The 14121-nt window shown below is 41.6% G+C and overlaps 1 protein-coding gene across 1 annotated transcript; it reads right to left on the bottom strand.

The window, feature by feature from the left end:
* Nucleotides 1–7373: 7373 nt before the first annotated feature.
* LOC311146612 (eukaryotic translation initiation factor 3 subunit F-like) lies at nt 7374–14099 on the bottom strand. Its single transcript, XM_084183142.1, has 8 exons — nt 13942–14099; nt 13520–13590; nt 11734–11813; nt 11414–11551; nt 10100–10191; nt 8195–8331; nt 7832–7945; nt 7374–7556 (listed from the first exon to the last, which is right to left on the bottom strand). The coding sequence occupies exons 1-8, from the start codon at nt 14051–14053 to the stop codon at nt 7479–7481; spliced, it is 822 nt and encodes a 273-aa protein (XP_084039268.1). The 5' UTR covers nt 14054–14099; the 3' UTR covers nt 7374–7478.
* Nucleotides 14100–14121: the final 22 nt, after the last annotated feature.

The following is a 14121-nucleotide window of genomic DNA, read 5'->3' as shown; positions in this document are numbered from 1 at the left end:
AAGCAGTGCGGCTCGGTTGGGTTGTGTTTCGGAGGACGCACGGCTCTCGACCTTCGCCTCTCCCGAGTTGCAGCGATGGGACAACTCCATGCGGGAGTTGCAGCGATGGGAAAAGACTGTAACTACTAATTGGATACCACGAAATTGGGGCGAACAGTGCCTCATTGAGCAAGAACTCAATGTATACTCCAGCAGAAAACGCAATGACATACAGTAAAGGCTGATACCCTGACTGATTCAATGCATGCAGGGTAAAATGGCAATGTTGTTGGCTCACACTGAAGCTAGTTGAGAGAATGTGCAAAGCTGTCATCAAGGCAAAGGGTGGCTATTTGAAGAATCTCAAATATATTTTGATTTGTTAATTTCATAGTTTGGTGTCTTCACAATTATTCTACAATGTAGAATAAACTTTTGACTGGTAATGTATGTTCTGTATACCGGACCTATGGCTTAGGCTAGTTTATGAACTTTGCTATCTAAGTTGAACCATAAGTTGAATACTAGTATTTATGTTTGGACCTTTTCCTAGATCTTTTTATTAAACATTTTTACATATGCATTATGCTTATTTCCATATATGATTCAACCTGCCTCTATGCAGGCATAATCATTTGAAACAGATAGGCCTACTATATGCCACCACTGCCTTTCAATAACAGATTATTCCTGCTACTATGTAGACTAGATAGATACAGTACGCTATGGTTATGGTATGACCTACTGTATCTATAGAGCCTTGCTATACTGCAGTGTTAGCTGATACAGCCTACACATAAAATTGACTGTTAAGAATGATTTCTCAAGTCAGCTTTGCACTCCATACAAAACACATTGCTTTACGCAGTAGGCTATAGGTTACTGCAGGTAGGCTATATAGGCTACTAGCGCCTATGAAAAAAATATCTATACTTGCACACACTAAGTTGGAAATGTTGTGAGGTCGTACATTGACGAACAGTCGTTAGCCAAATCATAACCCCATTACAATTTTACATGCTCCCCCGAAATACACCCGTCATAAAATACACATTCACATCTCGCCATCAACCGTTGATAAACGTTGATCAATCAAAGGGTGAACATTTTCCGTGAGTGCAAGTTTAAAGCGCCGTTAATTTGTGTGTGTGTTTACCAAGACTCAAACAGCCACCCTGCGATACCGTGTACGTGAAGCCAAAATAGACAGCCCCTCCCCTGAAAAATTATACCTGCATGGTAAAGAATATTCCTAGTATACAAAAACGCATACATATTTGCGAGGACGTTATAAACGCGTAATGACATAGATACGCATCCTACCTGGAAGATGCTTGGCGCGGCGGTTGCAGTTTCCCTGCGCCCAGCTTCAGTCGCTGAGGGCACTGCACAGCCCTTCTGCTGAGCATGCCTATTACGATAGGGGAGGAAAGACGCGCTGCCTGGGTGGAGTGGGTTCTTCTCAGCGGCTAAACCAGCCTGATACAATGTGCGTTCGTTGTTCGTTAAAAATGGATTTCAAAATGGTTTCTTCCAAACTGTGTAATAACTTCTTTTTTTCTTGCCAGAGGCAGCAATAAATGTTTTCCATATAATTGTTTGTGTATGTTGAAACATGTATCCATACATTCAGAGCCATATAAAGTAGTGGACTATATGAGGAATAGGGTTCCATTTGAGATGCACCCTTTGTTTCTATCTCCCTTCAGAGCTTGTGCTTCACAGTAACACTTTGTTTGTCTGTAATAAAACAAATATCTCCGAGAGCGGTGAGGTGGTCACGGCACATACGGGTTCCCTCTGAGCGCAGTGTATCACAGTTGGCAGAGGAAGGAAGGCCTGAACAGAGTGCATTTAATTAACCAAGCTGTCTTGGCATTGGACGGGAGAGGGGACACTCACTGACGAGTCATCACCATCCGCCATGAACCACCAAGGGCATGTTTCAGCTCTCTGACTGCCATACAGTTAAAACTTAACACTGAGGGAACATGCTGCTGTGCTGTCTGTGGGAAACTGGGCTCTGATAGTACAGTGCCTTGCAAAAGTATTCATCCCCCTTGGCGTTTTTCCTATTTTGTTGCATTACAACCTGTAATTTAAATGGATTTTTTATTTGGATTTCATGTAATGGACATACACAAAATAGTCAAAATTGGTGAAGTGAAATGAAAAAAATAACTTGTTAAAAAAAATTCTAAAAAATAAATAACGGAAAAGTGGTGCTTGCATATGTATTCACCCCCTTTGCTATGAAGCAACTAAATAAGATCTGGTGCAACCAATTACCTTCAGAAGTCACATAATTAGTTAAATAAAGTCCACCAGTGTGCAATCTAAGTGTCACATGATCTGTCACATGATCTCAGTATATATACACACCTGTTCTGAAAGGCCCCAGAGTCTGCAACACCACTAAGCAAGGGTCACCACCATGCAAGAAGCACCATGAAGACCAAGGAGCTCTCCAAACAGGTCAGGGACAAAGTTGTGGAGAAGTACAGATCAGGGTTGGGATATAAAAAAATATCCGAAACTTTGAACATCCCACGGAGCACCATTAAATCCATTATTTAAAAATGGAAAGAATATGGCACCACAACAAACCTGCCAAGAGAGGGCCGCCCACCAAAACTCACGGATCAGGCAAGGAGGGCATTAATCAGAGAGGCAACAAAGAGACCAAAGATAATCCTGAAGGAGCTGCAAAACTCCACAGCGGAGATTGGAGTATCTGTCCATAGGACCACTTTAAGCCGTACACTCCACAGAGCTGGGCTTTATGGAAGAGTGGCCATTGCTTTATGGAAGAGTGGCCATTGCTTGAAGGAAAAAATAAGCAAACATGTTTGGTGTTCCCCAAACATATGGAAGAAGGTACTCTGGTCAGATGAGATTAAATTTGAGCTTTTTGGCCATCAAGGAAAACGCTATGCCTGGCGCAAACCCAACACCTCTCATCACCCCGAGAACACCATTGTGGTGTGGAAGCATTGTGGTGGCAGCATCATGCTGTGGGGATGTTTTTCATCGGCAGGGACTGGGAAACTGGTCAGAATTGAAGGAATGATGGATGGCACTAAATACAGGGAAATTATTGAGGGAAACTTGTTTCAGTCTTCCAGAGATTTGAAACTGGGACAGAGGTTCACCTTCCAACAGGACAATGACCCTAAGCATACTGCTAAAGCAACACTCGAGTGGTTTAAGGGGAAACATTTAAATGTCTTGGAATGGCCTAATCAAAGCCCAGACCTCAACCCAATTGAGAATCTGTGGTATGACTTAAAGATTGCTGTACATCAGCGGAACCCATCCAACTTGAAGGAGCTGGAGCAGTTTTGCCTTGAAGAATGTGCAAAAATCCCAGTGGCTAGATGTGCCAAGCTTATAGAGACATACCCCAAGAGACTTGTAGCTGTAATTGCTGCAAAAGGTGGCTCTACAAAGTATCGACTTTGGGGGGGGGGGGGGTGAATAGTTATGCACGCTCAAGTTCTTGTTTGTTGCACAAGAAAAAATATTTTGCATCTTCAAAGTCATAGGCATGTTGTGTAAATCAAATGATACAACCCCCCCAAAATCCATTTTAATTCCAGGTTGTAAGGCAACAAAATAGGAAAAATGCCCAACGGGGTGAATACTTTTGCAAGCCACTGTACATGGTGATTTTTTAATGAATGTTGTCAGTAATAGTACAGTGACAGTCAGTAGTACCGTACCAGTACTGTTCTCAGAGGAGAGGAAGAGAATGTACTGTAGAGCGTATATTAGTCTCTTCTCTTGCTGTAGAGCGCGTCTAGTAGTCTCTTTTTTTACCGTAGAGAGGGTATATTAGTCTTTCATTTTTATATTTGGACTAATTTACTCCATGATGAAAGATGTGGACTAATTTATTCCCTATATCATGCACTACTTTTAACCAGCGCCCTATGGTTCCTGGTCAAAAGTAGTGCACTACAAAGGAAATAGAGTGCCATCATCTCTTCCAGCACTTTCAAATACTTTGAGTTTTTGATTTTTGGTTTTTGGGGGGTTTGTATCATTTGATTTACACAATATTCCTACCACTTTGAAGATGCAACATACTTTTTATTGTGCAACAAACAAGAACTTGAGCGTGCATAACTATTCACCTCCCCAAAGCCAATACTTTGTAGAGCCACCTTTTGCACCAATTACAGCTGAAAGTCTCTTGGGGTATGTCTCTATAAGCTTGGCACATCTAGTCACTGGGATTTTTGCACATTCTTCAAGGCAAAACTGCTCCAGCTCCTTCAAGTTGGATGGGTTCCGCTGGTGTACAGCAATCTTTAAGTCATACCACAGATTCTCAATTGGATTGAGGTATGGCCTTTGACTAGGCCATTCCAAGATATTTAAATGTTTCCCCTTAAACCACTCAAGTGTTGCTTTAGCAGTATGCTTAGGGTCATTGTCCTGCTGGAAGGTGAACCTCCGTCCCAGTCTCAAATCTCTGGAAGACTGAAACAGGTTTATTTCAAGAATTTCCCTGTATTTAGCGCCATCCATCATTCCTTCAATTCTAACCCGTTTCCAGCCGATGAAAAACATCCCCACAGCATGATGCTGCCACCACCATGCTTCACTGTGGGGATGGTGTTCTCGGGGTGATGAGAGGTGTTGGGTTTGCGCCAGACATAGCGTTTTCCTTGATGGCCAAAAAGCTCAATTTTTGTCTCATCTGACCAGAGTACCTTCTTCCATATGTTTGGGGAGTTTCCCACATGCCTTTTGGCAAACACCAAACGTGTTTGCTTATTTTTTTCTTTAAGCAATGGCTTTTTTCTGGCCACTCTTCTATAAAGCCCAGCTCTGTGGAGTGTACGGCTTGAAGTGGTCCTATGGACAGATACTCCAATCTCCGCTGTGGAGCTTCAGGGTTATCTTTGGTCTCTTTGTTGCCTCTCTGATTAATGCCCTCCTTGCCTGGTCCGTGAGTTTTGGTGGGCGGCCCTCTCTTAGCAGGTTTGTTGTGGTGCCATATTCTTTCCATTTTTTAATAATGGATTTACTGGTGCTCCGTGCGATGTTCAAAGTTTCGGATATTTCTTTATAACCCTACCCTGATCTGTACTTCTTTACAACTTTGTCCATGACCTGTTTGGAGAGCTCCTTGGTCTTCATGGTGCCGCTTGCTTGGTGGTGCCCCCTTGCTTAGTGGTGTTGCAGACTCTGGGGCCTTTCAGAACAGGTGTATATATACACTGAGATCATGTGACACTTAGATTGCACACAGGTGGACTTTAACTAATTATGTGACTTCTGAAGGTAATTGGTTGCACCAGATCTTTATTTTAGGGGCATAGCAAAGGGGGTGAATACATACGCACGCACCACTTTACCGTTATTTATTTTTTATACTTTCTTTCCATTTTCAAAGTCTATTTAAATTACAGGTTGTAATGCAACAAAATAGGAAAAAGACCAAGGGGGATGAATACCTTTGCAAGGCACTGTAGGTGCCATTTGGGTCAGGACACAGTCAGTGATTGAGGTTGAAGTGTCAGTGAAAACATGAATTCATCCATTTCCCCAGAAGAGATACATTTGCACTCACAACTGGCACAACTAAAATAAAGCAAAGGGAGCAACAGCGACAATCTCAGATTCAAACAGACTTTCATTACTTCATTCCACAAACAGAAGCATACATTTCCATTGCTCTTATAACTTTGGCTTGGCAGGGTTTACACACAATGGCCTCTCATTATAAAATGTAATTAGTGCCTGTGAATGCCAAATATGTGGTTCAACTGTGGAGCACACATGGGGAAAAACACTAGAAACTAGACTACTGGCACTTTGGCTTTATTTTCTAAATGGAATTGGGCTGAGAGCTCTTTTTATTGTGGCATTATCTAAAGAGCAGGAAGACTAAATATCGTACATGATGGGTCCTCACACTTGTGTGATGCTTCACCAACCCTGATAGAGGGCAAATTGCAAAGACCCAGAGTTAGGCCTACTGTAGGTAATATTTACTTTAGACCTGTGATAAAGTTTACCAAAGTTAAGCTTTTTTGTGGGTTTCATGAGTATGTGCTCAAGGCTCACTGAGACAGTAACTGAAGGATCCCAAATTGCACCCTTTTCCCTTTATAGTGCACTACTTTTTACAAGGGCCCATAGGGTGCCTTTTAGGACACACAGTATGTATGCACACTGGTCGCTATGACCAAACGAATGAGTTTAAAGCGGTATGAAGACACATGGCCCTGGTGTTCTTGTGTTAGTCCAATTCCCTTTCAAAGCTCCACAAAAGGACAGTCTCCATGGAGAAATGCAGAAGTCCTTTAGTTGTTACTTACTGTCCATAACTATGCGATTCTACTACTGCTGACTACCCAGACACTCTATCCCCTTCAAGCTCCCACTAAGGATACATTCCAAATGGCACCCTATTTCCTACAGCCATAGGGCTCTGGTCAACAGTAATGCACTATATAGGGAATAGGCTTGCCTTTTTGGACGCTCTCAAACTTAGTGAACCCCACTTCCTCAGATCATAATATTGTACTCAATTTTTTATTAGATAATGATTTGGCGGATGCCTTTCATGGTACTCAAGGACATAAGAGGCTCAAAGTAGTTTGTTACAGTATATAATTATATTAGTCTCTTTACAACACAGCTGCATTTATCCCACTAGGATGAGAATGTCAACGCTTGTTAAATGTACTCCTGTTGCCCCTCGATACTAACTCAATTCATGGTAATGATGGGGAAAGGACTGAACTGTTTGTGTACTTCAGCAAACTATTTTAGATTCAAAGAAATGAATGCATGCATGAACTAGGTTTCATTGATGTTGATCTCAGACATAGGGAGAAATCTTACTTAAAAAGGAGGGTCTTTTGACAAATATGGTGTACATAAAAACAGATAGAAGATACAAAAGTTAACTATTATATTAAAATATGTGCATCCCAAATAGTTATTGGGAATTCAGCAGACCCCTCTTTGACCCTCGTAATTCATTGATCTTCTCCTCTGCCATATTCTGTCCTCTCCCTGGCCATGACCCCTGTTGCCTAGGAAACAGCGTGGACCCCTCACCATGCAAGGCAACAGTACTGAGCTCTTTAATGCCACCCTGTGGACAAGATACATTTCATCCTAGGGACCGGTGAAGTGGCAACTAATCCGCATACAGTATGAGCCATATTTGTATTTCTTGTGACAACACCCATAGGAGGAAATATAATTATCTCAAGCAAAGGTATCTGACCTTTTGCCTATATTTACTATTTTTACAGAAATTAAAAAATTATGCTACTACTAGTCATGTATTATCCTATTCAGGACATTGTGGAATCTGTAAATAGTTGGAAAATATTACTTCAGTTATAAAAGCAACCATAGCAATTAGGTACTGTTATAACACCTTTATTAATTTGAGCTTAAGAATATAGACCCAAAAATTAAATACCACTCCAAAAAAAATTCAGAAATAAACAACCCAAATCCCTCAATGCTCAGAGTACCACAATTTTTTCATTCAGGGCGATCTGTGCTTGAGTCAGATTCGATAGATAGGTCACCATCAACAGGTCCTGCAAATAGGAAACAGTATACATTTACACAAATGTCATGAGGGCAAGGGACAAATACAGTATGTACTATAGCTGTTCAACTGAATCAATTCTACAGTTCAGGGGCTGTATCGAGTGTCTCAGAGTAGGAGTGCCGATTTAGGATCAGCTCCCCGCAGTGCATGTAATCGTATTCATTCATTGTGATCTAAAAGGCTAAACTGATGCTAAAATCAGCAATCCTACTCTGAGACACTTGATAAATACGGGCCCAAATTCAAAGGAGGCATACTCACATTGATGTTGGAGTTGAGCATGGTCTCAAAGTCCTCTGCTGAGATCTTAGGAACCTTGTTGACAAGATCCATCAGGTAACGTCCAACACTGTTATCCGCTGTCTGCTTACCAGACTGAGACATCCACAGAGAGAAAAGTATTTAAGAAAACTAAGCTATGTAATCTTCTCGCTGTAAACACTACCCAGAGCTGTTTATAACATATCATGCAGCTGGCATCTACACACAGATCACTCCAATAGCAACGCAAACAGAGACTACTGACTGAGAACCCGAGCCCTATGGGACCCTGGTCAAAAGTAGTGCACTACATAGGGAGCCATGTGGCAAGCAGCCATTTATAGGCTCTGTGTATGTACTCACCAACACATCCTCGATGTAGGTCAGTACCGTGGCCAGCATGTCCTGAACCCGGCCAGCAGCCCCGCCCACCTGGCAGAGGTCAGAGGTCAGCCCGTTGGTGGTGTTAGGAGCATCTCTCGTCCTCTGGAGAAGGTCAACTGGAATATTAAAAAATGACATTATTTTACCATTTTTATCAAGGAGTCCCCCCCAAAGTAACATATGACGTACAGTGGGGAAAAAAAGTATCTAGTCAGCCACCAATTGTGCAAGTTCTCCCACTTAAAAAGATGAGAGAGGTCTGTAATTTTCATCATAGGTACACGTCAACTATGACAGACAAAATGAGAAAAAAAATCCAGAAAATCACATTGTAGGATTTTTTATGAATTTATTTGCAAATTATGGTGGAAAATAAGTATTTGGTCAATAACAAAAGTTTCTCAATACTTTGTTATATACCCTTTGTTGGCAATGACACAGGTCAAACGTTTTCTGTAAGTCTTCACAAGGTTTTCACACACTGTTGCTGGTATTTTGGCCCATTCCTCCATGCAGATCTCCTCTAGAGCAGTGATGTTTTGGGGCTGTCGCTGGGCAACACGGACTTTCAACTCCCTCCAAATATTTTCTATAGGGTTGAGATCGGGAGACTGGCTAGGCTACTCCAGGACCTTGAAATGCTTCTTACGAAGCCACTCCTTCGTTGCCCGGGCGGTGTGTTTGGGATCATTGTCATGCTGAAAGACCCAGCCACGTTTCATCTTCAATGCCCTTGCTGATGGAAGGAGGTTTTCACTCAAAATCTCACGATAGATGGCCCCATTCATTCTTTCCTTTACACGGATCAGTCGTCCTGGTCCCTTTGCAGAAAAACAGCCCCAAAGCATGATGTTTCCACCCCCATGCTTCACAGTAGGTATGGTGTTCTTTGGATGCAACTCAGCATTCTTTGTCCTCCAAACACGACGAGTTGAGTTTTTACCAAAAAGTTATATTTTGGTTTCATCTGACCATATGACATTCTCCCAATCCTCTTCTGGATCATCCAAATGCACTCTAGCAAACTTCAGACGGGCCTGGACATGTACTGGTTTAAGCAGGGGGACACATCTGGCACTGCAGTATTTGAGCCCCTGGCGGCGTAGTGTGTTACTGATGGTAGGCTTTGTTACTTTGGTCCCAGCTCTCTGCAGGTCATTCACTAGGTCCCCCCCGTGTGGTTCTGGGATTTTTGCTCACCATTCTTGTGATCATTTTGACCCCACAGGGTGAGATCTTGCGTGGAGCCCCAGATCGAGGGAGATTATCAGTGGTCTTGTATGTCTTCCATTTCCTAATAATTGCTCCCACAGTTGATTTCTTCAAACCAAGCTACTTACCTATTGCAGATTCAGTCTTCCCAGCCTGGTGCAGGTCTACAATTTTTTTTCTGGTGTCCTTTGACAGCTCTTTGGTCTTGGCCACAGTGGAGTTTGGAGTGTGACTGTTTGAGGTTGTGGACCGGTGTCTTTTATACTGATAACAAGTTCAAACAGGTGCCATTAATACAGGTAACGAGGACAGAGGAGCCTCTTAAAGAAGAAGTTACAGGTCTGTGAGAGCCAGAAATCTTGCTTGTTTATAGGTGACCAAATACTTATTTTCCACCATAATTTGCAAATAAATTCATAAAAAATCCTACAATGTGATTGTCTGGAAAAAAAAATCTCAATTTGTCTGTCATAGTTGACGTGTACCTATGATGAAAATTACAGGCCTCTCTCATCTTTTTAAGTGGGAGAACTTGCACAATTGGTGGCTGACTAAATACTTTTTTTCCCCACTGTAACAAATAAACAACATCCAAGAAAGGCACAAATTGGGACATATATATTTTTTTTAATCGATAGAAAACGTGGCAAAGAAAGAGAAGAACGTTCTTACCGCCTATCCTCTCTGTGTCATAATACTTGTATTTCACACTCAGAGGGGTGAACATCACACCGACTGTCTTTCCCGGCACACCCATCTGGGCACTGTCAGAGGAAACAATAATTAATAATTAATTTAACGTATAAAGCAGGTGTTCTCAAACTTTTTGGGGCCAGGGAGCCCTTTTGTGATAGCAAATTCATCAGGGACCCCCTCAATCAGAACACAACTCAAGAGATAAAAAAAATATTGCATACAAGGAGTTTTACTATGACTTATTTCCTGTACTGTGGATACCAATATCCTTGTGAGCCTCCCAGGCCCATGTTGCCCAGGGTTAAGAGCATAAAGTATTACATACACTACTGTTCAAAAGTTTGGGGTCACTTAGAATTGTCCTTGTTTTCGAAAAGAAAAGCAATTTTTTTGTCCATTAAAACAACATCAAATTGATCAGAAATACAGTGTAGACATCGTTAATGTTGTAAATGGCTATCGTAGCTGGAAACGGCTGATTTTTGTTCTGTGAAGGGAGTAGTACACAGCGTTGTACGAGATCTTCAGTTTCTTGGCAATTTCTCGCATGGAATAGCCTTCATTTCTCAGAACAAGAATAGACTGACGAGTTTCAGAAGAAAGTTATTTGTTTCTGGCCATTTTGAGCCTGTAATCAAACCCACAATTGCTGATGCTCCAGATACTCAACTAGTCTCAAGGACAGTTTTATTGCTTCTTTAAAATCAGCACAACAGTTTTCAGCTGTGCTAACATAATTGCAAAAGGGTTTTCTAATGATCAATTAGCCTTTTAAAATGATAAACTTGATTTAGCAAACACAACGTGCCATTGGAAGACAGGACTGATGGTTACTGATAATGGGCCTCTGTACACCTATGTAGATATTCCTTTTTTTTTTTTTTTTATCAGCCATTTCCAGCTACAATAGCCATTTACAACATTAACAATGTCTACACTGTATTTCTGATCAATTTGATGTTATTTTAAAATGGACAAAAAAAATTGCTTTTCTTTAGAAAACAAGGACAATTCTAAGTGACCCCAAACTTTTGGACGGTAGTGTATGTTAAGAATGCATTGTATTTTATTACACCCTCTAAACCTATTCCAGAGATCCTTGGCCAAAATTCATTTTATATCTGTCGTGGACCTCCTGCGGACCCACAATGAGAACTCCTGTTATAGAGCAGGAAGTCACAGAGAGTTGAAGCAATTCTTTCCGTCAACAATAGCTTTTCAGTGGACAAACAAGTAATGAGACAGAAGAGAGACTGGTTGAAGTGAAAGGTTGTGAGGGAAGTCACTGACCTCACGTAGGCGCGGATGTTCATCTTGCCACTCTGCAGGGCGGTGTCCATGGTCAGGTGAATGGGGTTTGTGGCCTCTCGGCTGTAATACTCATGGATTAGCACAGAGTGTTCCGTGATCTCAAAGCCTGTGGCATACCTGTTGAAGGAGAAGGGTTTAACTTCAGAGCAGTGTGCTAACTCCAACATAGGCTTTTGGACACAACATTTTATTTTAGGGAATGTACCTATTCTATTCAATTGAATACACTGGGTCATTAATTGTTAGTACTGCCGTGGGACAAAAGCTTAAATGGATGGGAGTAGGAAACTACTACTCACCATCCGATGATGACCTCGCTGGGTGACACCCTCTTATGGAGCTCATACATGTTCTTGGCAAACTCCATGTCCACAGCAACCTGTCACCATCACAAAGACTAGTGTCACATGTACAAACTTTGCTCATTTCTACATTACAGAGATCGATAGATACAGTTGAAGTCGTAAGTTTACATACACTTAGGTTGGAGTCATTAAAACTTGTTTTTCAACCACTCCACAAATGTCTTGTTAACAAACTATAGTTTTGGCAAGTCGGTTAGGACATCTACTTTGTGCATGACACAAGTAATTTTTCCAACAATTGTTTACTGACAGATTATTTCACTTATAATTCACTGTATCACAATTCCAGTGGGTCAGAAGTTTACATACACTAAGTTGACTGTGCCTTTAAACAGCTTGGAAAATTCCAGAAAAGGATGTCATGGCTTTAGAAGCTTCTGATAGGCTAATTGACATCATTTGAGTCAATTGGAGGTGTGGATGTATTTCAAGGCCTACCTTCAAACTCAGTGCCTCTTTGCTTGACATCATGGGAAAATCAAAAGAAGTCAGCCAAGACATCAGAAAACAAATAGTAGACTTCCACAAGTCTGGTTCATCCTTGGGAGCAATTTCCAAACGCCTGAAAGTACCATGTTCATCTGTACAAACAATAGTACGCAAGTATAAACACCATGGGACCACGCAGCCGTCATACCACTCCGGAAGGAGACGCGTTCTGTCTCCTAGAGATGAACGTACTTTGGTGCGAAAAGTGCAAATCAATCCCAGAACAACAGCAAAGGACCTTGTGAAGATGCTGGAGGAAACCGGTACAAAAGTATCTATATCCACAGTAAAACGAGTACTATATCGACATAACCTGAACGACAGCTCAGCAAGGAAGAAGCCACCGCTCCAAAACCGCCATAACAAAGCCAGACTACGGTTTGCAACTGCACATGGGGACAAAGATCGTACTTTTTGGAGAAATGTCCCCTGGTCTGATTAAACAAAAATATAACTGTTTGGCCATAATGACCATCGTTATGTTTGGAGGAAAAAGGGGACACCTTGCAAGCCAAAGAACACCATCTCAACTGTGAAGCACGGGGGTGGCAGCATCATGCTGTGGGGGTGCTTTGCTGCAGGAGGGACTGGTGCACTTCACAAAATAGATGGCATCATGAGGAAGGAAAATTGTGGATATATTGAAGCAACATCTCAAGACATCAGTCAGGAAGTTAAAGCTTGGTTGCAAATAGGCCTTCCAAATGGACAATGACCCCAAGCATACTTCCAAAGTTGTGGCAAAATGGCTTAAGGACAACAAAGTAAAGGTATTGGAGTGGCCATCATAAAGCCCTGACCTCAATCCTATAGAAAGTTTGTGGGCCGAACAGAAAAGCATGTGCGAGCAAGGAGGCCTACAAACCTGACTCCATTACACCAGCTCTGTCAGGAGGAATGGGCCAAAATTCACAGAACTTATTGTGGAAGGCTACCCAAACCGTTTGACCCAAGTTAAACAATTTAAAGGCAATGCTACCAAATACTAATTGAGTGTATGTAAACGTCTGACCCACTGGGAATGTGATTAAAGAAATAAAAGCTGAAATAAATAATTATCTACTATTATTGACATTTCACATTCTTAAAATAGTGGTGATCCTAACTGACCGAAGACAGGGAATTTTTACTAGTATTAAATGTCAGGAATTGTGAAAAACTGAGTTTAAATGTATTTGGCTAAGGTGTATGTAAACTTCCGACTTCAACTGTAGCATCAGTTTCTACTCACCTCATCTTCAGACTCATTATGGGGGACAGAGAAACAGTTGGTGACCTCAACAGAGTGCTTGTCAATGGTACCTGAGGAACACAAGAATGCAACAAGTTATCATAATATTGTGTTTATGGGGACAATAAGTTCAACTACTCTATATGGAACCTCTATTACTCACTAACTAGCTAACAACCTTTAAACTAAAAACCACTCGTAGCCTAGAGAAGCTAATACGTTAGAATACTTGGTAAAATCGTAAGTTAAATTAGAGCTTTCTTTGGTAGCTAGCTAAGCGGCTATGATTTTCAAGATGTGAGAGACTGACAGGCACCCAACGAAGTGATGCTAGCTAGCAACTAGCTAGCGAGACATGCCGAACTCCCTGCGCTTCGAAAACATTTTCTTCACAGCTACGTTTCGGAGTAAATTTAAATTACCAAGCAAAGTTCCGATCACACGACTCGCTCCCTCATTTCTCCGTTCGTATGAGTCACCGATGGAGGCGAGAACGACAGGGTGAATTTTCACCACGGGTCCGTACACCGACATCTTGAGAAATAAAATAATGTATTACGCGTACAGTCGTTTTTTATGCAAGTGACAAGTACAGAAAGGTG

This window comes from Coregonus lavaretus, assembly GCF_964263955.1.
Source record: "Coregonus lavaretus genome assembly, chromosome: 19".
Taxonomy (NCBI): Eukaryota; Metazoa; Chordata; class Actinopteri; order Salmoniformes; family Salmonidae; genus Coregonus; species Coregonus lavaretus.
This window is presented reverse-complemented; position numbering and strand designations above follow the sequence as displayed.